This window comes from Dasypus novemcinctus, chromosome 30 (assembly GCF_030445035.2).
Source record: "Dasypus novemcinctus isolate mDasNov1 chromosome 30, mDasNov1.1.hap2, whole genome shotgun sequence".
NCBI classification, from domain to species: domain Eukaryota; kingdom Metazoa; phylum Chordata; class Mammalia; order Cingulata; family Dasypodidae; genus Dasypus; species Dasypus novemcinctus.
In genome coordinates this window covers 27,401,686-27,426,189 of record NC_080702.1, presented here as the reverse complement: position 1 = coordinate 27,426,189, position 24,504 = coordinate 27,401,686, and the positions used below count along the sequence as shown (strand labels likewise).

The following is a 24,504-nucleotide window of genomic DNA, read 5'->3' as shown; positions in this document are numbered from 1 at the left end:
AGAACCACAGGGACTGATGCCATGCCATTCTCTCCCCAGTTACTCTTCTTCCCTACACTTAGCCAGCAGGGATGGGGAGGGGCTGATCCCCTCCTTCCAGGCAGTAATTAATGAGGTTGCACCGGGCTTGAACTTTATTCAACTCAGTCTCCCTTCAGTTTCAGAAGGCTCTAGCATGAGACCTACTGTGTATTTCTTGACTGCTCCTCCCACTATGGAGATTTCTTTTTCTTTTTACCTGCTGTGTGACTCTGAGTAAGTAACTTAACCTCACTGGGCCTCAGTTTCCTCATCCAGAATATGGCGATAATAAAAGTACTTACCTCAGAGGGATATCTTAAACATTAAGAGTTCATATTTTTGAAGTGCATAGAGCAGGGCCTGGGATTCAGCTGATGCTGTTTAAGTGCTATAATAATAGCAGACATATTGCTGACATCATCATCATCACCTTCTTTACTCTAATCCTGTGGGCCAGACCATGTTTTTAATATTGAGCAGATACCAGTAGCCAGAGCAGATATAGTCCAGTCCCCTGTGGAGCTTACAGACAATTGCACAATTAGTGGCTCCAATTACAAGTATAATAAGCAAGCCCTGGGAACAGGTGCATGGAGACTCCAACCTGCTCTGAGCGGTGGTATCAGGGAAGGCTGCCTGGAGGAGTTGACCTTCCAGCTGTTTGAGACAGGAGGGACAGCACTTAACAAAAGCTCGTCCCTCTTTCCTTCTCCTCCTTTCCACAGAGGGTCCAGGCCAGCGGTGCAGGCTGGCCTCGATGCTCGACTCGGACACAGAAGGGGAGGGGGACGTCGGCGGTACCATCAACCCCTCGGTAGCCATGGCCATTGCCGGCGGCCCCCTGGCTCCAGGCTCGCGGGGCAGTATCTCCCAGGGACCTCCGACAGTGAGTATTTGTCCCAGAGACGTCATCCACATGGGCGATAAAAATTATGGAACGAGATACAAGGGAAGCGGATTTGGCCCAACGGATAGAGCATCCGCCTACCACATGGGAGGTCCAGGGTTCAAACCCCGGGCCTCCTGACCCGTGTGCAGCTGGCCCATGCAGTGCTGATGCGCGCAAGGAGTGCCCTGCCACGCAGGGGTGTCCCCTGCGTAGGGGAGCCCCACATGCAAGGAGTGCGCCCCATAAGGAGAGCTGCCCAGTGCGAAAGAAGCCTGCCCAGGAGTGGCGCCGCACACACGGAGAGCTGATGCAGCAAGATGACGCAACAAAAAGAGATTCTAGGTGCCGCTGACAAGAATGCAAGCAGACACAGAAGAACACACAGAGAATGGACACAGAGAGCAGGCAACTTGGGCGGGGGGCGGGTGGAGAAATAAATACATACATCTTAAAAAAAAAAAAAGAAGAGATGCAAATTGGCCACGACTCATCTTGTGTGGAGAAGGTAACAGGCTTGACTTTACCTTTTTTTTTTAAGATTTATGTTATTTATTTCTCTCCCCTTCCCCCCAGTTGTCCGCTCTCTTGTGTCCACTTGTGTGTTCTTCTGTGTCCGCTTTCATTCTTGTCATGAGGCACCGGGAATCTGTGTTGCTCTTTGTTGTCATTGTGTCATCTTGCTGCGTCAGCTCTCCGTGTGTGTGGCACCGCACTGTTTTCACGTGAGGTGGCTCTCCTTGCGGGGTGCACTTCTTGCACGTGGGGCACCCCTACGTGGGGGACACCCCCGCGTGGCACAGCACTTCTTGCGTGGCAGCACTGCGCGTGGGCCAGCTCACCACACGGGTCAGGAGGCCCCGGGGATCGAACCACGGGCCCTGCGGGTGGAAGGTGGGCGCTCTGCCGGTTGCGCCACGTCCGCTTCCCTGACCTTGCCTCTTCTGCCACCTCTCCGGCCCCAGGCTTCTCGCCCAGGCAGCCTCCTCTCTGCCGAGTCGAGCCGCACTTTGCTGGTGTGTGTGCTGTGGGTTCTGAAAAACGCCGACCCAGCCCTCCTGCAGCGCTGGGCCGCGGACCTGACCCTCCCTCAGCTGGGGCGCCTCCTGGACTTGCTGTACCTCTGCCTGGCTGCCTTCGAGTACAAGGTTTGAGGGGGCGGGCAGGGGAGTAGAGTGCAGGAGGGAGGCTGGGTGTGCGCCTGCAGGGTCCTGGGGTGCCACGGGCTGGGTGTGAAGGACTGGACTTCGTGCAGAGGCTCTTGAAGGGGCTGAGGGCCAAAGGGGCTGTTTGGCTACAGCGTCCTGAGATGCTGAGGGCGGAGGGGTGGACTGTTTATGTACCCAGGTCTGGAATTATTGAGGCATGGGTAAAGGGGCGGGCTGTTTTTGCCCATCGCCTGCTCAGGGCTGAGAATAAAGGGGTGGGCTGTCTTTGTCTATCACATGCTCAGGGCTGAGAATAAAGGGGCAGGCTGTCTTTGTCCATCACGTGCTCAGGGCTGAGAATAAAGGGGCGGGCTGTCTTTGTCCACCACCTGATCAGGGCTGAGAATAAAGGGGTGGACTGTTTTTGTGCTGAACTGAGGTGTCGAGATCAAACTGTCTTCACGGATGAAATTTAGACTGTCTTTAAGCATAGAGTTAGGAAGGGGTCAGAAGAAGAGGGACGAGGCTGGCCCGGTTCCCACAGAAATGTGAACCGTCGCTCCCTGTCTTCCAGGGGAAAAAGGCCTTTGAACGCATCAACAGCCTCACATTCAAGAAGTCACTGGACATGAAGGCTCGACTAGAGGAAGCCATCTTGGGCACCATCGGAGCGCGGCAGGAGATGGTGCGGCGGAGCCGTGGTGAGAGGACAGTGTCCCTGCACTGGCAGTCCCCAACCTGTGTACAAGGACCCAAGGAGGGAGGTCACCTCTAGCCCTCTGTTGGGCTCCCTTTTCCCAGCAAGAAGTCCTTGTGTCATCCCTGTACACTGGATGTCCCAGGTCATTCCTGTCTACCCGGTTGATGTCTTTATGAGTCTCCCACATGTATCTCCTTGTGCCTCTGCCCTTTTCCTCACGGTCACACATGTCCTCATGTTTTTCGCCCGTCTGTGAACGTGCGCCTGTCTCAGAGAGAAGCCCGTTTGGGAATCAGGAGAACGTACGCTGGCGGAAGAGCATCACACACTGGAAACAAACCTCGGACCGTGTGGACAAGTGGGTGTGGGCGGGCCAAGCGGGCTGGGACCCGGCCCCAGGGAAGCCAAAGGAGGGGGAGAGCTCAGCCGCAGGGTGGGATCTGACCTTACGTGCCCCCCCTCCCACCGAGCCCTTCCCCTCCCCTCCAGGACCAAGGATGAAATGGAGCACGAGGCCTTGGTGGACGGGAACCTGGCCACAGAGGCAAGCCTGGTGGTTCTGGACATGCTGGAGATCATCGTGCAGGTAAGGCTTGACCCAGCATCTGCTCTGGACCCCACCAGTTTCCCGTGGCCACCGACCCCACCATCTCTCTCCTTCCTTGGCCCCTGTCCCCATGGGGTCTCTAACCCCTGGATTTCTGACCCCGCCCTCCCCAAGACAGTGATGCTGTCAGAAGCCCGGGAGAGCGTCTTGGGCGCGGTGCTCAAAGTCGTGCTGTACAGTCTCGGCAGTACCCAGAGCGCACTGTTCCTGCAGCATGGCCTGGCCACACAACGGGCCCTGGTGTCCAAGGTGAGTTCCAGCCCTTGACAGCCAGGAACGAGAGCAGTCCATTCCTCGTGCGCCTACTGTGTGCTCGGCAACCCCACCAGGCAGACAAGCCTTAGCTGCAGTTTTCCGGAAGAGAAAACAAAGGCTCAGAGTGGCACACTCCCATGTCCGAGGTCACACAGCCAGGGCTTTATCCCAGGTCGGAGGACACAGATGCCCCCCTCCCGTTTCCCCCACCCCCCGCCACCCAAGTCCCGCCCCCCCCCCCCTCGGGGCTGAGCGGTATCTGTCTCGGCCCCGGGTGCGGGGCACGCCAGTTCCCGGAGCTGCTCTTCGAGGAGGACACGGAGCTGTGCGCCGACCTCTGCTTGCGCCTCCTGCGGCATTGCGGCAGCCGCGTCAGCACCATCCGCACGCAGGCCAGCGCCTCGCTCTACCTCCTCATGCGCCAGAACTTTGAGATTGGCAACGTAAGCGGCAGGCAGTGGCCGGGGGCGTGGGCTCTGGGCCCCCCGAGGGGGTGGGAGAGGCGGTCACTGAAGCATAGAAGTCCGGACGAGAGGTCAGGGGCGTTGCAGGCAGGCTGGGCGGGTGCGGCGCTGGGTGGGGTCCGAGGTGCAACGGTCAGCTCCGCTCGCCAGAGCGGCTGTGACAAATACGGCCCGCCGGATTGCCTTAAACCGCGATTCTTTACCGCCTCGTGGCTGCGGAAACCCGAAGTCCCCAGTTAAGGCGTCGATGTGGCCGCGCTTTTTTTTTAGATTTAATTAGTTCTTTCTCTCCCCTTCCCCCCCACCCCAGTTGTCTGTTCTCTGTGTCTATTTGCTGCGTCTTCTTTGTCCACTTCTGTTGTTCTCAGTGGCACGAGTATCTGTGTTTCTTCTTTTTGTTGCGTCATCTTGTTGTGTCAGCTCTCCGTGTGTGTGACGCCATTCTTGGGCAGGCTGCACTTTCTTTCGCGCTGGGCGGCTCTCCTTACGGGGCGCACTCCTTGCGCGTGGGGCTCCCCTATGCGGGGACCCCCCTGCGTGGCAGGGCACTCCTTGCGCGCATCAGCACTGCGCATGGGCCAGCTCCACACGGGTCAAGGAGGCCCGGGGTTTGCACCACGGACCTCCCATGTGGTAGACGGACGCCCTAACCACTGGGCCAAGTCCACCGCCCCTATATTTTTTAATGTGACATTTCCTGTGATCTCTGTCTCCTTTAAAAATAAATTAAGAATATAAAAAAAAAAATAGGAGCTCCCAAGAGCCCACTCCTCAACCCTCGATAGCGTCTCCACATCCAGAGGGTCCCAGGTCCCCGCCCACGGGAAGGCAGGCGAGGGGGAGGAAGGCGCCTTCTGCGGGGCGCGGGATTGACCCCGCCGCGCCCTCCCCCGCCCCCCCCCCCAGAACTTCGCCCGCGTGAAAATGCAGGTGACCATGTCGCTCTCGTCCCTGGTGGGGACGACGCCGAACTTCAGCGAGGAGCACCTGCGGCGGTCGCTCAAGACCATCCTCACCTACGCCGAGGAGGACGTGGGACTGCGCGACAGCAGCTTCGCCGAGCAGGTGACGCCCCCTCCCCAAGCCCCCGCGAGCCCCCTCCCCTCCCGGCGCCCTCACCGCCCTCCCCGGACCTCACCCGGCTGCAGGTGCAGGACCTGATGTTTAACCTGCACATGATTCTGACGGACACGGTGAAGATGAAGGAGCACCAGGAGGACCCCGAGATGCTCATCGACCTCATGTACAGGTGAGAAGGGCCAGGGCGGCTCCTCCCGCTGGCTGCCAGGTGAGGGGAGAGAGAGGCAAGGTGGGGGGGAGAGAGAGGCAAGGTGGGGAGGCGGGAGCGGCGAGCGTCCACGTGCCGAGAAGGGGGCAGGGGAGCAGAGAGGAGAGGGCACAGGTAGGTTGAGGGCAGGGGAATGAGCAGGTGTGGAGAGAGAAGGTGAGGAGGACAGAGACCAAGGACCAGTGAAGGGGCCAGGTGGGCGGGACAGGTGAGGTGCTGAGGGAAGGGCTGGGTGTGGGGAACAAGTCTTTGGGGGCGAGGTTAGAGGTAGAGTAAGAAATGGGGGAGTGGGAGAGGGGGGGACAGGTGACGGAGGCAGGGAAGGAAGGTCAGGGGCCCCTGAGGGACGGGCCTCGGGTAGACAGATGAGAGGGAGACAGGTGAGGTGGCGCACAAGCAAGGGGAGCCGTGGGGGAGCGGCCGAGGGCCCCGCAGGTAAACTGATCGGCAGAGGGACAAGTGAGGGAGTACCTAGGAGGAGGAGAAGGAGCGGGCAGGTGAGGGGTTGGACAGGTGAGGAGACAGGTGAATAGAGGAAGAGGTCAGATGATGAGGTAGGTGAGGGGATGGGTGGACAGGTGAGGAGAGTGGCTGGTCAGATGGAGACAGGTAGCAGAAGGGTAAGCAAGAAGGATGACGAGAGGAATAGGTGGGGTGGGCAGGGGGAGAGACAGGTAAGCGGGAAGTCTGATGAGAGGTGGGCAGGTGAGGGGATGGACAGGTAAGGGAACAGGTGAGGGAATGGACAGGTGAGGAGACAGGTGAAGAGGCAGGTGAAGGGGTGGACAGGTGAGGAGACAAGGAAGGGAATGGACAGGTGAGGGGTTGAACAGGTGAGGAGACAGGTGAGGAGTTGGACAGGTGAAGACAGGTGAAGGGGTGGACAGGTGAGGAGATAAGTGAGGGAATGGGCAGGTGAGGGGTTGAACAGGTGAAGACAGGTGAGGAGTTGGACAGGTGAAGAGACAGGTGAAGGGGTGGACAGGTGTGGAGACAAAGGAGGGAATGGGCGGGTGAGGGGTTGAACAGGTGAGACAGATGAGGAGTTGGACAGGTGAAGAGACGGGTGAAGGGGTGGACAGGTATGGAGACAAGGGAGGGAATGGGCAGGTGAGGGGTTGAACAGGTGAAGAGACAGGTGAGGGGTTGGACATGTGAAGAGACAGGTGAAGGGGTGGACAGGTGTGGAGACAAAGGAGGGAATGGGCAGGTGAGGGGTTGAACAGGTGAGGAGACAGATGAGGAGTTGGACAGGTGAAGAGACAGGTGAAGGGGTGGACAGGTGAGACAAGTGAGGGGATTGACAGGTAAGGGAACAGGTGAGTGAATGGACAAGTGAGACAAAAGAGGGGATGGACAGGTGAGGAGACAGGTGAGGAGGTGGACAGGTGAAGAGGCAGGTGAAGGGGTAGGCAGGTGAGGAGACAAGGGAATAGACAGGTGAGGGGTTGAACAGGTGAGGAGACAGATGAGGATTTGGACAGGTGAAGAGAGGTGAAGGGGTGGACAGGTGAGGAGACAGGTGAGGGGATGGACAGGTAAGGGAACAGGTGAGTGAATGGACAAGCGAGACAAATGAGGGGATGGACAAGTGAGGAGTTAGACAGGTGAAGAGACAGGTGAAGGGGTGGACAGGTGAGACAGGTGAAGGGATGGACAGGTGAGGAGTTGAACAGGTGAGGCAGGTGAAGGGGTAGGCAGGTGAGGAGATGAGGGAGGGAACGGACAGGTGAGGGGTTGAACAGGTGAGGAGACAGGTGAGGAGTTGGACAGGTGAAGAGACAGATGAAGGGGTGGACAGGTGAGAGACAGGTGAAGGGATGGACAGGTAAGGGAACAGGTGAGGGGATGGACAAGTGAGACAAATGGGGGATGGACAGGTGAGGAGTTGGACAGGTGAAGAGACAGGTGAAGGGGTGGACATGTGAAGAGACAGGTGAACGGGTGGACAGGTGAGAGACAGGTGAGGGGATGGACAGGGAAGGGAACAGGTGAGGGGATGGACAAGTGAGACAAATGGGGGATGGACAGGTGAGGGGTTGAGCAGGTGAGGAGACAGGTGAGGAGTTGGACAGGTGAAGAGCCAGGTGGGCGGTGGACAGGCAGGGGTGGGCAAGGGAACGGGGTGTAGGCGAGGGGGTTGGCTGGTCAGTGGGCCAGCAGGCGGGGTCTAGGCGACGGACGAGGGAGGGGCGGACGGGGAAGGCGAGGTGACCCCGGCCCCTCCCGGCCACACCCCCCACCGGCCTCAGGATCGCACGGGGCTACCAAGGCTCCCCGGACCTGCGGCTGACGTGGCTGCAGAACATGGCGGGGAAGCACGCGGAGCTGGGCAACCACGCGGAGGCCGCGCAGTGCATGGTGCACGCGGCCGCGCTGGTGGCCGAGTACCTGGCCCTGCTGGAGGACAGCCGCTACCTGCCCGTGGGCTGCGTGTCCTTCCAGGTGAGCGGGCGGGCCGGGAAGCCGGGGGCCCGGGGGGCCAGGGGACCCGGGGCCCTGACGCCACCCCCACCCACCCCCTGCTCCCCGCCCCAGAACATCTCGTCCAACGTGCTGGAGGAGTCGGCCATCTCCGACGACATCCTGTCGCCCGACGAGGAGGGCTTCTGCTCCGGCAAGCACTTCACCGAGCTGGGGCTGGTGGGGCTGCTGGAGCAGGCGGCCACCTACTTCACCATGGTGAGCGCGGGGCGTGGGGCGCAGGGGGCTGCAGCCTCAGCGCCGCGGGGCCCTCTGACGCCTGCTCGGGGACCCCCGAGAGCTGGCTGTCCAGGGGGGGCAGGATTAGGAGAGAAGGAGAACGACGAGCCTGGAGGACCCCGTTATCTGCTTTTCTGTCCCCCAGAACACCCTCAGCCCAAAGCTGAGTGAGCGCCCAATACACTTAGCTACTATTTAGCGCCTTTTTATTTCAGCGACGTTATAGCACGCAGAAAAAGAGTGAGTCGGGCCACTGCCCTTTCTGTTTCCTCTTGGACCCCCGGCTTGTTTTCTTTTTTTGTGTTGGCTGCAGCGCCTTATTTCCCATGTTTCTCTGTTGACGTTAGGAAAGGACTTCGGGGTAGTGCACCCTCCACAGGGCTCCCAAATCAAAGAAACCAAACGTAGCGGCGCTGCTGGGTTTTTTTTTCCCAAACCCTCGCAAGACCCAGTAGCCTCGGCATATTCTGGGGCTTTGACAGAAATGCATGTTCCTGGTCCCACTCCCAGCCCTCTGAATCAGACCCTGCAAAAACTGTTTTAATATTTCAAATGTAAAGGGTCGTTGCAAACATAATATAAATCCTATGTAGAGAATTCCAATATACCCTCAGTATATTGGAATATACTGAGCCACCCATTTTAACATTCTGCCACTTTTGCCATTTCTTTCTTTTTTTCTCCCTTCCATCCATCCATCCACTTAACATTTGAAAGCAGCCTGCACTCATCATACTCCTTGAACGCGTAAACCTTCCACGGGCATTTCCGATGAACAAGGATTATTCACATCTGTCATTAGGGTTCAGAAATTGAACAGTGATGGAAAGCTGGCATTCTCTATTCCAATCTTTCTCATGTCCCTTCGAGGCTTTCTTCTCCATCCGTAGATCCCATCCCGAATCACGTTTTGCTTTGAGTTGTCCTTTTCTCTTGCCTGCGTTTTGAATTGTGGAAACATGGGTAGGACATAAATCTTCCCGTCCCAGCCTCTCCAGGCAGACCACTCAGGGGGAGTCACCACGTTCAAAATATCAAGGACCCTTATCACCGTCCATTACTCGGACTTTCCTTTTACCCCAAATAGAATTCCTACACTCATTTTGCCTTAACTCCCCACTGCCCCCCATCCCCTACCCCTGGGAAATTACCCTAGGTCCTATATCTATGACTTTGCATATTCTCTGATGTTTTCTTCACGGTTACCATGGGGCTTAAATTTGACTTTCGGAAATCTGTAACAATCCCTTTTGCTTTGATACCAACGTAACTTCAATACTAGACACAAACTATTCCTACCCCCTTCACCACATTTAAGTAGCCCTGTTCACAAATGATGTCTTTATATATTTCCGAGTCTGAAGCTGTGACATTTTGTGCCTTTGCCTTTTCCATTTGCAGGAAGTAAAAAGAGTGGCGTGAGAACCCCAAAACGCAAAAGGACTGGTGTTTATAGTTTCTTTCTTGATGTGGTCTCAGCCGATGGTTTCGTGTCCTTTCGTTTTGCCCTGCTGAATTCTCTTTAGCATCTCTCGTAGGGCTGGTCTAGTGGTGACCAGTCCCTTGGCTTTTGTTTTTCTGGGAATGTCTTAATCTCACCCTCATTTATTTTTTAACATACTGGGGCTGGAGATTGAACCCGGGAGCTCATACGTGGGAAGCCGGAGCTCGATCACGGAGCTACATCGGCTCCCCTGAGTTGTTTTTTTTTCATTTGTTTGTTGTTTGTTTTGTTTTTAGGAGGCACTGAGGATCGAACTCGGGGCCTCATATGTGGGAAGCAGGCACTCAACCACTTGAGCTACATCTGCTCTTATGCCTTCATTTTTGCCGGATGTGGAATTCTTGGTTGGCAATTTTTTGCCTGCAGCACTTTAAATATGTCTTCCCGCTGCCTTCTGGCTTTCGTGGTTTCCGATGAGAAATCAGCACTTAATTTTACTGAGGCTCCCTTGTATGTGACACGCTGCTTCTCTCTTGCGGCTTTTCTAATTCTCTCTTTTTCTTTGGCATTTGACTGTTTGATTATAACATAGCGCGGTGTGGATCTATTTGGGTTTATCCGATTTGGAGTTCGTTGAGCCTCTTGGATGTGCCTATTCATGCCTTGCATTAAATTTGGGAAGTTTTCAGCCATTATTTCTTTGAACATCCTCTCTGCCCCTTTCTCTCTCTCCTCTCCTTCTGGGACTCCCAAAATGTGTATATTGGCATGTCTGATAGTGTCCCACAGGTCTGTCCAGCTCTGTGTACTTTTCTTTGTTCTTTCTTCCTTCTGCTCTTCCATTGGATGATTTCAAATGTCTTATCTTCACGTTCACTGATTCTTTCTTCTGCCCGTCCAATCTGCCATTGAACCCCTGTGAGGAATTTTTTATTTCTGTTACTGTAGTCTTCAGCTCTATTTGTTTCCTTTTCGTGATTTCCATCTCTCTATTGATTTTCTCTTTGTGTTTGTCTGTCATTTTCCTGATTTCCTTTAGTTCTTTGTCCATGTTTTCCATTTAGCCCTTTGAGCATATTTAGGACAATATTTTTAAAAACAAGCTTTTGTCTGGTATGCCCCAGTCTGGTCCTCCTTGCTGATGGTTTCTAATACTTTAATTTTCTCATTTGCCTAGGCCATCGCTTCCTGTTTCTTTGTATGTTTTGTAACCTTGTGTAGAAACCTGGACATTTTGATAGTTTAATGTGTTATCACTGGAATTTAGGCTCTGAAGCTTCCATTCCTTAAGCTTGTATCCAATTAGTGTATGACAGAGCTTTTCCTTGAATGCCAGGAGCTAACAACAACAAAAAAGTGGGACAAGAGAAAACACCTTTCCCAGTCTCTTGGGGTTGACCTGTGTGAGTGTGCCCCCTCAGAGCCTATCCATACTATGAGTTTAGAGAACAGCGCCAGGCCAAAACATAGGGCCTCCCTGATGCTTTTTGCTCATGCAGAAGGAAAGCCTTTTCTTGGGCATGCACCTGTGGCCCTAGGAATTCTCCCATTTACACAGTTCCAAATGTCCCCTCTTCCCTAGGAAAGTTTCCTCACAGTTCGGGGCACTGCACTGTGTCCTGCAGCCAGCAATCCCTTATCCCTGGTACCATGCCATGACTGCTCTCCTATAGTGGTCTGTAGGAGAGCTCCCTGAGCCATCTTTTATACACAGACCAAATTCTGGGATGGTGTGTCCTGCAGGCCATCACCAGACCGATTGGGCTAGAAATGCATGCACTCAGTATGTGCACAGGGGTTACCCTGCTCCCTCCAGAACTGGGACCAGGGACCACACTGAGAATGCAGGTCAGCTCTGTACCGAGCCAGTGAGGGATGGGGGAGGGGCCAGCCAGGGCGCCACGTGAGCCTACTGCTTTTTAAATGTTTTAAAATATTTATTTATTTCTCCTCACTCCCTCGTCATTTGCATTTGCTGTGTCTGTTCGTCTTCCTTGTTTCTTTAGGAGGCACTGGGAACTGAACCCAGGACCTCCAATGTGGGAGGGAGGGACTCAGTCACTTGAGCCACCTCCATTCCCTGCTTTGTTGGGTGTCTCATTATGTTTTTCTCCTTGTGTCTCTTGTTACATCATCTCGTTGGGTCAGCTTGCTGCACCTGCCTGCCACTTCAGCTCACTGTCTTGCTCATCTTCTTTAGGAGGTACCGGGAATCTCTGCTCCCTGCTTTGTTGAGTCTCTCATTATGTTTTTCTCCTTGTGTCTCTTGCTGCATCATCTTGTTGTATCAGCTTGCCATGCCAATCCATCATGCCAGCTCGCTGTCTTTCTCAGGAGGCATCGGGAACCGAACCATAGACCTCCCATGACGAAGGTGGGAACTCAATTGCTTGAGTCACATCCGCTTCCCGACTACCACTTTTAAGTAGCCTTTTTCTTTCTTTCTTTCTGTTTTATTAGCTTTTTTCTTGATTTGGCATGCACCCTGTTAAATGCAGTCCTTTAACTGTTTTCTGGAGCTTTAGGAAGGATGTTTCTGCCAGTCCTTACTGGTTGTGCAAAGCTCCTGGGGGAGGGGAATGGGGCCTGGCAGCATCTCATGTTTTCATCTTCATCAGAAAGGACCAGCCCCTGCATTTTTTTAGAAGTGTATTTTTACTACAGAAGTGGTGAACTTACAAAGCAATCATGCTTCACCAACACACCACACTGTTGGGGGACATTTGTTACAGATTATGAGATAATATCATCAAACCCTTACCACTAACTATGGTTCCTAGGATACATTTGGCATATTTATTCCATACCCCCATATGAACACAGTATGTCTTTGGCATTGGTGCAAGAATATTGCCGTATCGTTAACTGTAGTCCATAGTTTACATTACTTGTATCTTTCCCAGGCTTCTCCACATTCCCACCACCCTGCAGTAGTGACATATATCCATTTTAGTTCACAGTAGGACATTCTTGCATCTGTACTGTTAGCCCCACTTCTCATCCAGCCCCTGCATTTTTTTTTTTGAGGTACTAGGTCTGGGGATTGAACCCAAGACTTGGTACGTGGGAAACAAGTGCTCAACCACTGAGCCACATTGGCTCCCCTGAGTTGTTTTTTTTTAATTTGTTTTGCTTGTTGTTTGTTTTTTGTCTTTTTTAGGAGGCACCGGGAACTGAACCCAGGACTTTCCATGTGGGAAGCGGGCGCTCAACTGCTTGAGTCACGTCTGCCCCCCCCTTTTTTAATTTTTAATAATTCTTTCCTTTTAATTGTGGTAAAATATATATAACAACATTTATTTTAACCATTTTAAGTGGACAAATCTTTGATATGAAGTATATTGACAAGGCTGTGTAACTGTCACCATTGCTTATTTCCGGATGATTTTCATCATCCCAAAATGCATACTCATGTAGTAATCACTCCCCTTTTTCCCACCCCTTTTAACCATTCTTCTGCCTTCTGTCTCTGTGAATTTGCTTATTCGAGGTATTTCATATAAGAGAAATCATGCAATATTTGTCCTTTGGTGCCTGGCATATTTCACTCAGCACGATGTCTTCAGCGTTCATTTGTGTTGTAATCCATACCAGTCCTTCACTTTTCACAGCTGAATAATATTCCATTGTATAGATAGACCACATTTTATCAATTCATCTTTTGATATGGACACTTTGGTTGCTTCTGCCTTTTGGCTCTTGCAAATAATGCTGCAGTGAACATTGGTCCAGAAATATCTGTCTGAGTCCCTGCTTTCAATTCTTTGAGGTATATCCAGAGGGGAATTTCCAGGTCATGTGGTAATTCTACATTTAATTTTCAGAGGAACCACCAAACTTTTCCATGGTGGCAGCACCATTTTATATTCTACCAACAAAAGCACAAGGGTTCCTATTTTGTTGCCTCCTCCCCAACATTTTCTATTTTCCATTTAAAAAAAAATAATAGCCAGCCTAGTGGTTGTGAAGTGGTATCTCATTGTAGTTTTATTTTGCATTTATTTTTTTTTTAAGATTTGTTTATTTCTCTCCACCCCCCCCCCCACCCCCCGTTGTCTGCTCTCTTGTGTCCATTCGCTGTGTGTTCTTCTGTGTCTGCTTGCATTCTTGTCAGCGGCACTGGAGATGTGTCTCTTTGTTGCGTCATCTTGCTGCGTCAGCTCTCCGTGTGTGTGGCACTACTCCTGGGCAGGCTGCAATTTCGTGCAGGGCGGCTCTCCTTGCACAGGGGCCATCCCTTATGGCACGGCACTCCTTACACACTGCAGCACTGCACGTGGGCCAGCTCACCACACAAGCCAGGGGGCCTTGGGTATCAAACCTTGGACCTCCTATATGGTAGGCGGACGCTCCATCTGTTGAGCCACATTTGCTTCCCTATTTTGCATTTCTTTAATGGCTAATAACGTTAAAGATCTTTTTGTGCACTTATGGGCCATTTGAATATCTTCTTTGGAGAAACGTCTGTTTAAATCCTTGGCCCATTTTTAATGGGGTTGTCTTTTTCATTGTTAAGTTATAGTTCTTTTTTATGTTCCTGGTATTAAGTTCTTTCCAGTGACATGGTTTCCAAATATTTTTCTCCCATTCTGTAAATTGTCTTTTCACTTTTTTGATAGTGTCCTTTCATACAAAAAAGTTCTTCATTTTTATGAAATCCATTTTATCTGGTTTTCCCATTGTCACTTATGCTTTTGGTGTAAAATCTAAAGGTCCATTGTAATTACTCCATCACTACCTTTGTGTATCCAGTTGCATTTTTGTATACCATTTTGATTCTTTTCTTTCCTTTTCTATATATAAATATATCTATTATTTAAGATTTATTTTTTTATTTCTCCCCACCCCCTCACTGCTTGTACCTGCCATGTCTGTTTGTCTTCCCTATCTCGTTAGGAGGCACCAGGAACCGAACCCAGGACCTCTGATGTGGGAGTGAGGTGCCTAATCACTTGAACCACCTCCTGCTTTGTTGTGTCTCCCATTATGTTCCTCTCCTTGTGTCTCTTTTTGCATCAGCTTGCCATACCTGCCCATCACGCCAGCTTGCTGTCTTCATTAGGAGGCACCGGAAACCCGAACCAGGGACTTCCCATGTGGTAGGCAGGAGCCCAATCGCTTAAGCCACGTCTGCTTCCCATTTCTCTATATTCTCTATATTACAAACATATATATTATGTTCTTACTAGCTACCTTTTTAGTTGTGGTTAACATCTTACACTAATGACAACCTAGTTTGACTAGTACCAACCTAGTTGTAGTAATAGACAAACTCTCTCCTCCTATATATCTCCTTCCCTCTCCCTTTATATAGTTATTTCTCAGACTACATCTTTATACATTGTCTGCCCACTAACATAGATTTAAAATATTATTTTACACCTTTGCCTGTTAAGTCATGGGGCAGGTAATTACAAATCAAAGGTACAGTAATACAGACAGTGGTCTTGATTTCTTCTTACAGCTTTGAGTTATCGTCCAGTGTCCTTTTGACATTTAGCCTGTCTTGCAGGGCAGGTCTGATGATGAACTCTTTCAGTTTTTTAAATCTGTAAATGTCTTCATTTCTTCTTCGTGTTTTTTTTGTTGTTTTTTTTTAAGATTTATTTATTTATTTAATTTCCCCCCCTCCCCTGGTTGTCTGTTCTTGGTGTCTATTTGCTGCGTCTTGTTTCTTTGTCCGCTTCTGTTGTCGTCAGCGGCACGGGAAGTGTGGGCGGCGCCATTCCTGGGCAGGCTGCTCTTTCTTTTCACACTGGGCGGCTTTCCTCACAGGCGCACTCCTTGCGCGTGGGGCTTCACGCCGGGGACGCCCTTGCGTGGCACGGCACTCCTTGCGCGCATCAGCACTGCGCATGGCCAGCTCCACACGGGTCAAGGAGGCCCGGGGTTTGAACCGCCGACCTCCCATATGGTAGATGGACGCCCTAACCACTGGGCCAAAGTCCGTTTCCCTCTTCTTCGTGTTTTAAAGATCGTTTGGTTGGCTATAGAATTCCTGGTTGACCATTCTATTCCTGTAAGGGCCTTAATGAAGGTCTCCTGGCCTTGGTGATTTCTGATGAGAAATCTGCTTGTGTGGGACAAGTTGATCGTCTCTTGCTGCTTTCAGAATCCTGTCTTTGGATTTTGACAATTTCTGGATAACGTGTTGTAATTAGTCAGCCAAAGGGGTGCTGATGCAGAATACCAGAACTCTGTTGGTTTTTATAAAGGGTATTTGGGGTAGGAGCTTACGGATACCAGGCCATAAAGCATAAGTCACTTCCCTACCCAAAGTCTATTCGGAGCAGGATGGCTGCCGACGTCTGCGAGGGTTCAGGCTTCCTGGGCTCCTCTCTTCTGGGGCTCCATTTCTCTCTGGGCTCAGCTGCTGTGCTCTCTCCACTAGGTCAGCTGTAGGTTATAAGGTGAACGGCTCTGTCTTTCTCCCCAGGGCTTCTGCCATGTCTAAGGAGCCGTCTCTGTTCCTCTGTGTTCTCCTGTGTGTCCACTTCCCGGGCTCCAGCTCAAAACTCCCAACTCTGTCCTTTGCCATGTCTTTCTCTGTGGGGTGGGAACTCAATGCCCTACTGATGTGGCCCAATCCAAGCCCTAATCATAATTTAATTACGTGAAAGTGAAACTTCAGACAGACCAGTTTACAAACATTATCCAATAACTATTTTGGGAATTCACGAACAATGCCAAACTGCTATGCTGTATCTTGGTGCGGGTCTGTTTGAAACCTGTTGAGCTTTTTGGATGTGTATATGCATGTCTTCCATCAGATTTGGGAAGTTTGCAGACATTCTTTCCTTAAATGATCCTTCTGCCTTTTGTTTCTCTGTGGTCCTGGTACCTGCCCCCACAGCTCCCTCAGGCTTTGTTCATTTTCCCTTATTTTCTCTCTCTACCCCTCACTCTGGATAATTCTAATGGTTTTGTCTTCCAGTTCACTGATCCTTTCTTCTGCGTGTTCAACTCTGCTGTTGAATCCATCTAATGTATTTCTCGTTTCAATTGCTGTGCTTAGCAGCTCAAACATTTCTGTGTGGTTCCTATATATAATTTCTACCTCTTTATTTATCTGTATTTATTTTATTTATTTCTCTCCCCTTCTCCCTTGTTGTCTGCTCTCTGTGTCCATTCACTGTGTGTTCTTCCACATCCGCTTGCATTATCTGGTGGCACTGGGAATCTGTGTCTCTTTTTGTCTTGTCATCTTGCTGCATCAGCTCTCCGTGCGTGCGGTGCCACTCCTGGGCGGGCTGCACTTTTTTTCATGTGGGGCAGCTCTCCTTGCGGGGTGCACCCCTTGTGTGTGGGGCTCCCCTACGGCACTCCTTGTGCACAGTAGCACTGCACATGGGCCAGCTCGCCACACAGGTCAGGAGGCCCTGGGGATTGAATCCTGGACCCTCCATGTGGTAGACGGATGCTCTATCAGTTGAGCCACATCCGCTTCCCTCTACCTCTTTATTTTGTTCAGTGTTTTCCCAATTTCTTTTTCTTTTTTCCAATTTCTTTTCATTTCCTTGGTATACAGATATGGCTTCCTTTGGCTCAATGAACATATTTAAGACAATTGATTTAAAGTTTCTAACAAATAATTCTAGGCCTTTTGGCTAAGATCAAGTGCACAGTTTCTAAAAAATAGTTCTAGTATATGAGCTTCTGCAGGGATGGTTTCTGGAAAATTCTTTTTTTCCCCTGTGAATGGGCCATACTTTCCTGCTTCTTTGTGTGCGCTGTAATTTTTTATTGAGAACGGGGCATTCTGAGTATTATGTTGTTATAACTCTGGAAAGCTCCTTGTCCCACCCTGCAACCTCTAGGGCTGTAATTGTCAATCTGTGACTTTTCCAAACTATGTTTGCTCCCACTCAGGGCATGGAAAGAGAAAGGGGGCGGGGGGCACTGCTCTTTAATACTTTACTGCCGCTAGTCCCTGGGCAGGGGGTATGGGAACAGCGGCTGCCCTCAGAGCCAGCCCCCCCCCCCAAGCACTGATCTGCCATCAGAACCCTGGATTTTGGAGAACTTGGCGCTTCCAACCCAGCTGCTGCCAGCCACAGGGCTTGCTGCTGCAAGGAAGGTGAAATCCACCGGTATTTACCACCATTTACCATCCTCTTTCTCCAGCTCTTCCCTGGCGGCCACACAGTGTCCTGCTGGACTCCAGAGTTCCAAAGGAATTGACTCCCAAAGTTTCTGCCAGTTTAATGGTTGTTTGGGTAGAGGGACTGAATCCTGGAGTTTTCTACCTCACCAGCTTCCTGCAAATCTCTTTTTAAATCTAAACAAACAAGAACAACAAAAACACATCAGAACTCAGTTCCCAGTTCTTCCCCCCTTTTGGAAATAGGGGTCTTAGGCACTTTCGTAAAAATTTTATCCTCCCCCTTTGTGGCTTTTTGCCTGCTCTCTTCTCTCTGTGTCCATTCTGCTGTGCCTGTATTTATTTTTATGTATCCCCCCACCCCTTGCGGCTTTGCTTGCTGTCTGCTCTCTGTGTCTGTTTGCCCTGTGCTCTTCTGCGTGTTTCCTTGTCTCCCTTTTTGTTGCGTCACCTCGCTGAGTCAGCTCTCCGTGGCGCTTGTAGGATGATGCACTCGGCAGCTTGCGGGCGAGCCCGCCTTCACAAGGAGGCCCCGGGACGCGAACCCAGGACCTCCCATATGGTAGGCGGGAGCTCAACTGATTGAGCCACAGCCGCTTCCCGGTCTTATGCATCATTTGATAGGTTGATGCTTGAGCGTTTTATCTGATTTTCCACTGTTGTAGAGGGGTTTTATGGTCCAGTTTTCCTCCTGAATTGTCATTGCTCATTTGTTAGGAAAGCAATGGGTTTCTTTGGCATTTGTTGGAGATCCAGGGCCTTCATTCCCAGGGGTTTGCTGGCCCCTGCTAGTTGTGTCCTTATGGTGTCACTCTCCTCGTTCCTCGGTCCCCCGCATTCCTGGGGCACTGGTATCTAGACAATGGACCTGACCAGATACAGGGCCAGATTTCCCAGTGACCTTCTTTCTTCGGTGGTACCAGCTTCTCCTAATGCACCCTGTCGGGCACCCACGAAACAATTCGCCCTACCCCGTGATGATTTCATTGTCGTTCCTTCCGCTGGACTCTCAGACACAGAGCTCTTGGGGAGAAGCCAGAGGGTGGAGACAGATTCTCTGACAGTCGGTCAACAAACTTGCCGTGTGCCGGGTGGGTGCTGGCTGGCCGCGGGGAGAGGTGGGCACTGGCCAGGGGTCACTGCCACGGGCTGGGAGGCAGTTGGTTGCAGAGGTTACGGGCACCGGGTCAGAAGGGCCGGAGTTTGGGACCTGGCCCCAAGGAGTCCCTCTGAGGAATGGCGGGGGGGGGGGGGGGCGGGGGAAGCAGCGGCTCCTCGCTGCCAGTGGGCGAAGATGGGTAAAACGCACTTTCGGGAAGTGCCATGGAGAGGCGGGAGGGGGCGGGCGGAGTGGAGAGGCCAGTGCCCCTGCCTGGGGTGGGGCAATCAGGGCGGGCTTCCTGGAGGCGGCGGCGTGGCGGGCGGCGCTCCGGGCAGGAGCGGGCGTGCCAGCCGGGGGCGCTGAGGGGTGCCCTCCCCACCCCGGCCAGGGCGGGCTCTACGAGGCGGTCAACGAGGTGTACAAGACGCTCCTGCCCATTCTGGAAGCGCACCGCGACTACAAGAAGCTGGCCGCCGTGCACGGCAAGCTGCAGGAGGCCTTCACCAAGATCCTGCAGCAGGTGGGCCCCGGGGCGCCGGAGACCCCCCCCCCACCCCTGGGCGGGGAGGGGCTTGGCTGACCTTGGCCTTTCTCTCCCCCCCCACCCCGCAGAGCTCCGGCTGGGAGGTGAGTCAGCCCCGCCTGCAGCCGCGGCCCGAGACCACCAGGGGGCGCGCGAGGAGCACGGCCTCCCCGGGTCTCCCTGGGCCAAGTGGGGGATGACGCACCCTTCCCTCCCCCACGCTCCCCCCTCTGCCCCCCACTCAAGATCTTGAGGGCAGCAGCGGAGCCTGTGACTCACCCAGCTGGGCACTCTCCAGGGCTGCCCCTCCCTCGGGCAGGGCCAGCTGGGTCCCCGCTGGTGGGGGGGGGGAGGCGCGGCTTGACCTCTCCCCCCCCCCTCACTGGTCTGTGTGCGTGTCTCTCCATCTCTTCCCTCCCCATCTCTGGGGCTTGCTTGGTCTCTCTGTCTTTCCCCCTCCCGGGTCCGCCACAGACCTCTGCCCTCCATCTCCGCTCCCCGCTCCCCCCACCTCCCGCCTCTCCCCCCACCCTCGGCTTTATTTATAGCAATCTCCTAGTTTGGGGAGAAGTTTCTAGCCAAAGATGGCAGGGACCGGGCCCAACCCGAGGGCTGCGGCAGGGGGCCCCCACCCTCCCCGAATTCCCCCCCCCATTGAGTGCTCCTCATGGGACAGCATGATCAGGGCTGAGGACTGGGGGGGGGGGCTCTGACCTCTGACCTCCCCATGACTCGGTGTCTCTGCCCCACCCCTCGCTGCTCCTGCACCACTGGATCTGCCTTGGTGAGTGGACCGGAGCTGCCCCCCTCACGACCGGGCGGGAAGGGGAAGCTCTTTCCAAACTTAGGATGGGGTGGGGGTTAGGGGGGAGGCGGGGGAGATGCCCAGAGTGAGACACGGCCACGCCTTCCCTCGGCCACTCAAGCATTTATCAAGCACCTGCTGTATACCAGGCTAGGCATTTGGGGGAAGCAATCGACAACCTCGGTTCTAATTTCAGAGGGGCATCCAGGCCTTGAAGAGCTGTGGGGGTGCAGACACAGAAACTGGCGGGGGGTCTTGGATTCGATGAGGTCACAGATTTGGGGGGAGGGAGAGACAAATGGGGGCGGGGCAAGAGCCACGGGCTGGGCTGGCAGAAGGGGTCTGGGTCCCCTGGTGCCGACAGCCCCCCGCGTCCTCAGGGACCCCCACCCATGCCCAAGGCCTGACGTTTTCCTTGGGGCCCCCCGACCAAGAACCGCCCCCTTTCCCCGCAGCCCCAGCGGGTCTTCGGCACGTATTTCCGCGTGGGTTTCTACGGCGCGCGCTTTGGCGACCTGGACGAGCAGGAGTTCGTCTACAAGGAGCCGTCCATCACCAAGCTGGCGGAGATCTCCCACCGGCTGGAGGCACGGCCCCGGGGGGGTGCGCGGGGCCCCCCGAGGCCGGGGTGGGGGGCGGCACCTGCGCACCCTCCGCTCACGGCCGACCCGGTGTCCCCAGGAGTTCTACACGGAGCGCTTCGGGGAGGACGTGGTGGAGATCATCAAAGACTCCAACCCCGTGGACAAGTCCAAGCTGGAACCTCAGAAGGTGAGGGGGGGGGCGCCCCGGGGAACCCCCAAATTCAAGGAGTGGCCGAGGACGACTTCCTGGCTCTTCTGGGAGCCACGGCCCGTCCGGGCTTCACGCCACCCCGTTCCTCGGGGGATCCGGATTCCAAGTCTCCCCGGGCCCCCGGGGGACGGGGCCAGGGCCCTCACGCGCGCCCGTGCGCACAGGCGTACATCCAGATCACCTACGTGGAGCCCCACTTCGACACGTACGAGCTCAAGGACCGGGTGACCTACTTCGACCGCAACTACGGGCTGCGCACTTTTCTCTTCTGCACGCCCTTTACCCCCGACGGGCGCGCGCACGGAGACCTCCCCGAGCAGCACAAGCGCAAGACGCTGCTGAGCACGGCGCACGCCTTCCCCTACATCAAGACGCGCATCCGCGTGTGCCACCGCGAGGAGGTGGGCCTGGGGGCCCCCGCCCGGCGAGGGGAGGCGCCCCCGGCGGCCCAAAGTCCCCCCCCTCCCACCTCCCCCAGAACCTGGCCCAGCAGCCCCCAGACCCCCGCTCATGCGCCAGCCTCGGGGGCTTTTCTTTTTTCCCCTACTGCTCCCCTCCCTGCGGGGGATCTGGGCCCGCCCCGGGGTGCCAGCTCGGCCCGGACAGCTCTGCCCCCCCCCCCCCCCGGGCCTCGCAGACGGTGCTGACCCCCGTGGAGGTGGCTATCGAGGACATGCAAAAGAAGACGCGGGAGCTGGCCTTCGCCACCGAGCAGGAGCCCCCCGACTCCAAGATGCTGCAGATGGTGCTGCAAGGCTCCGTGGGGCCCACGGTGAACCAGGCAAGGCCGGCGTGGGGCGGGCGGCAGGGCAGCCCGAGGGGGCCCGGCTGGGGTCCTCACCAGCCCCCCCCCCACCTCTGTTGCCACAGGGTCCCCTGGAGGTGGCGCAGGTGTTTTTGACGGAGATTCCCGAAGACCCCAAGCTCTTCCGGCATCACAACAAACTGCGCCTGTGCTTCAAGGATTTCTGCAAGAAGTAGGCGCCGCCCCGTGACCGCGCCGTGGCTTGCCCCCCACCTCCAAGCACCATCACCCCCCTCCCGGGCCCTGAGCACCCCCTGCCCTGCACCTCCCCTCCCCCCAGGTGTGAGGACGCCCTGCGAAAAAACAAGTCCCTGATCGGCCCGGACCAGAAGGAGTACCACCGCGAGCTGGAGCGCAACTACGGCCGCCTGCGCGAGGCGCTGCAGCCCCTGCTCACGCAGCGCCTGCCCCGGCTGCTGGCGCCCGCCGCGCCCGGCCTCAGGTGCGGGGGCCCCTGGGTGCCCCCCCACCCCGGAGAGGGCCGGAGCAGGCGGGGACAGACGGGTTCAGGGGCCTGGGCCCGATGGGCGCGCGCTTGCGGCTCCGCGCCAGCACACAGTGTCCTGGACGTGGGATCTCCACTTTCTGAGCCTCAGTTTCCCCCATCTGTCAAAAGGGGGGATGGCTCGGGAGCTCCCTTGGGGGATTCCCAAGAGAGAATCCATGAGCCAGATCTCGATGGATGGAGAAAAGGGGGCAGGGGTGGCTCTCTAGAAAGATCCTTGGGGGAAAAAAAAAAAGAAAAAAGAAAGATCCTTGGGGGGGCTAAGTGGTGGGGGACTGGAGTTGGGGGGGGTCCCGTGGCCACACTGACCCGCCTCGTTCCTCCCCCAGGAACTCCTTGAACAGAAGCAGTTTTCGGAAGGCCGAGCTGTGACCCACCCCCCCCTCCCCGGGACAGGAACCAGCCGGGGTCCAGCCAAACGTGCCTTCTCGGGGTGGCCCCTGGAGCCCGGGGCGCAGCTCTCCGTCCTCGTCTGTGTGCACTGATGCTTGCCACCTCGTTGTGTTGTTTCGTTTTTATTTAAAATAATTTTTATAAGCAACCCGTGTGGTGTGGTCACTGGAGGCCGGGGACAGAGCAGTGACAACCACAGCCCGGAATTCCTACCCCCGCCCCGGGAGCTGACCTTCAGTGGGGGAGGCGACAGGCAAGTAGAAAGTTCACAGGCGCGGGGCACGCGAGGAGACTGCCATCAAGCCCGGTACTGACTGCCTCCTGGGTGCGAGAAGGTGGGGTGCTGCTCCGAGGAGTACCCCGGCGCCCCGCCTGAAGCTTACTGGATCTTCGCAATAGCCCCCGTTTTACAGATGGGGAAACTGAGGCACGGCGCCGTCAGGGCTTGGCGGGGCTGGGATCTGAGCCACCAGTGGCCTGTTCGGCTTCCCACGGGGCCCGTCGCTCCCCAACCCCGCCCCGCGGCCGTCCCACCACCGAGGACCAGGCCCCGGCCACCCGGGGGGGAGGAGGGGTGACCTCCCCGAGCTGGGCGCCCGGCCAGCCCCGCCCGCTCCCGCCTCGGAGCAGATCCGCCCCCCGCGGAGGCCCAGAGGCCGCGGGCAGTGGGGGGGGACAGCCAAGGGGGGGGAACGTTTGGGGGGGGATTCTACCCCGGGAGGGGAGAGGGCGGCCAGACCCTGCCCCGCGCTGCGCGCGCGCTCTCACCTGCCCTCCAGGTGAGCCGGATCTGCGCGCCCCCCCAGCACCGCCCCCCGCCAGCCCCCCCTCCCGGGGGCGGGGCGGCGGGAGGGGAGGGGGCGGGCCGGGGCGGGGCGAGCGCCGGGGGCGCGGGCCGGGCGGCGGCGCGCGCAGGACGCCCGGGCGGCGGGACGCGGGCTCCGCGGCGGCGGCAGGAGCGCGCGAGGCGAGTAGGACGCGGGTCCGGATCGGGGTTCCGGGGGCTCCCCCTCCCCAGGCCAACCCCCCCCAAACCCCAGAGCGGCACCAAGCCGCTGCCCCCCCACCCCTCCACCACCTTCTTTCCAACTTCCCGGACTTGGAGTGTCCGGCTCCCCGCGCCCTCCCCATCTTGGACCCTGCCTCCCCCCACCCAGTCCCTTCCCGGGCTACCTCTAGCCCTGCCCCCCCCCCCCCCCCCCCGCGGCTGCCTCCCCTCTGCTCCTCTCCCCCCCTCTCAATCCTTCTCCCTCCTCTCCGGCCGGAGCCAGGCCCCAGGCGGCGGGAAGGCGGCGGGGCTGGGCCTGGCTGCGGCGTCCCGCAGCTGTTTGCCATTAGCGGGGGACCCCGCGGGCCCCCCCCTCCCCGCACGGGCGGGGCTCCCCTCATCAGTCGGGGGGGGAGGGGCCGGAAGACCCCAGAGCGGTCCGGCCCGACTTGGGCATGGGGGGGGGGTGTGCTTTGCAGAAACCCCGCGGGACCCTCCCGCGCCCCTTTCCCGAGGCCCCCTCTTGGAGTCGCCTGTCACCTCTGTCTCTGTCCCGAATCCCCCCATCATGCCCAAGAGGCCCGAGGCAGGAGAGGGGGCTCAACCCCGAGTCCCCCCCCCTACCCCCTACACTCCCATGTATGGTTTCTCTTCCCCCCCCACGGAAGGGCCTGCAGGGGACCCGACACCCCCCCCAGCCCCCATTTGTGGAAATTGGGGAGGGGGTGCGGCATCTGGAGAGGGGTGGATTGGCGGGCAGTGGGGACCTCAGCCCGGCTGGGTGACCCCCGGCAAGTGGCTTTGGCCCTCTGCACCTCAGCGTCTCCATTTGTAAGCTGGGTGGGTGCCCCCCTGGCCAAAGGAGTGTGCCCCATTATTGCTGATATTTATTCATTGTATTCTCTCACTCTGAACCCTCAGAAACCCCCCCCCCCCCCCCCGGCTCTTTCATCCTGTTTCCCGCCTCCAGC

General features: G+C 55.8%; 2 protein-coding genes across 9 annotated transcripts in view; both read left to right on the top strand.

The window, feature by feature from the left end:
- DOCK6 (dedicator of cytokinesis 6) overlaps positions 1–22,693 on the top strand; it is a 60,814-nt gene extending 38,121 nt beyond the window's left edge. The window contains 20 exon segments of the mRNA XM_058290207.1: positions 747–907; positions 1,873–2,055; positions 2,630–2,756; positions 3,029–3,113; positions 3,245–3,341; positions 3,477–3,611; positions 3,908–4,060; positions 4,988–5,146; positions 5,230–5,330; positions 7,622–7,814; positions 7,908–8,051; positions 19,108–19,239; positions 19,332–19,346; positions 20,509–20,634; positions 20,729–20,818; positions 21,007–21,243; positions 21,480–21,623; positions 21,713–21,819; positions 21,928–22,089; positions 22,482–22,693. Coding sequence (XP_058146190.1) covers positions 747–907; positions 1,873–2,055; positions 2,630–2,756; positions 3,029–3,113; positions 3,245–3,341; positions 3,477–3,611; positions 3,908–4,060; positions 4,988–5,146; positions 5,230–5,330; positions 7,622–7,814; positions 7,908–8,051; positions 19,108–19,239; positions 19,332–19,346; positions 20,509–20,634; positions 20,729–20,818; positions 21,007–21,243; positions 21,480–21,623; positions 21,713–21,819; positions 21,928–22,089; positions 22,482–22,524 — 2,594 coding nt within the window. The 3' untranslated portion in view covers positions 22,525–22,693.
- A 724-nt stretch (positions 22,694–23,417) lies between these two features.
- Positions 23,418–24,504, top strand: part of KANK2 (KN motif and ankyrin repeat domains 2) — a 29,564-nt gene continuing 28,477 nt past the window's right edge. For 5 of the 8 annotated variants that reach the window (XM_071212750.1, XM_071212749.1, XM_071212751.1 and 2 more), the window contains exon 1: positions 23,418–23,512. The gene's annotated coding sequence lies outside the window, so the exon portion shown is untranslated. Of the gene's footprint in view, positions 23,528–24,504 lie in introns of all 8 variants that reach the window. The other 3 variants (XM_071212748.1, XM_071212746.1, XM_071212747.1) reach the window with 3 other exon arrangements.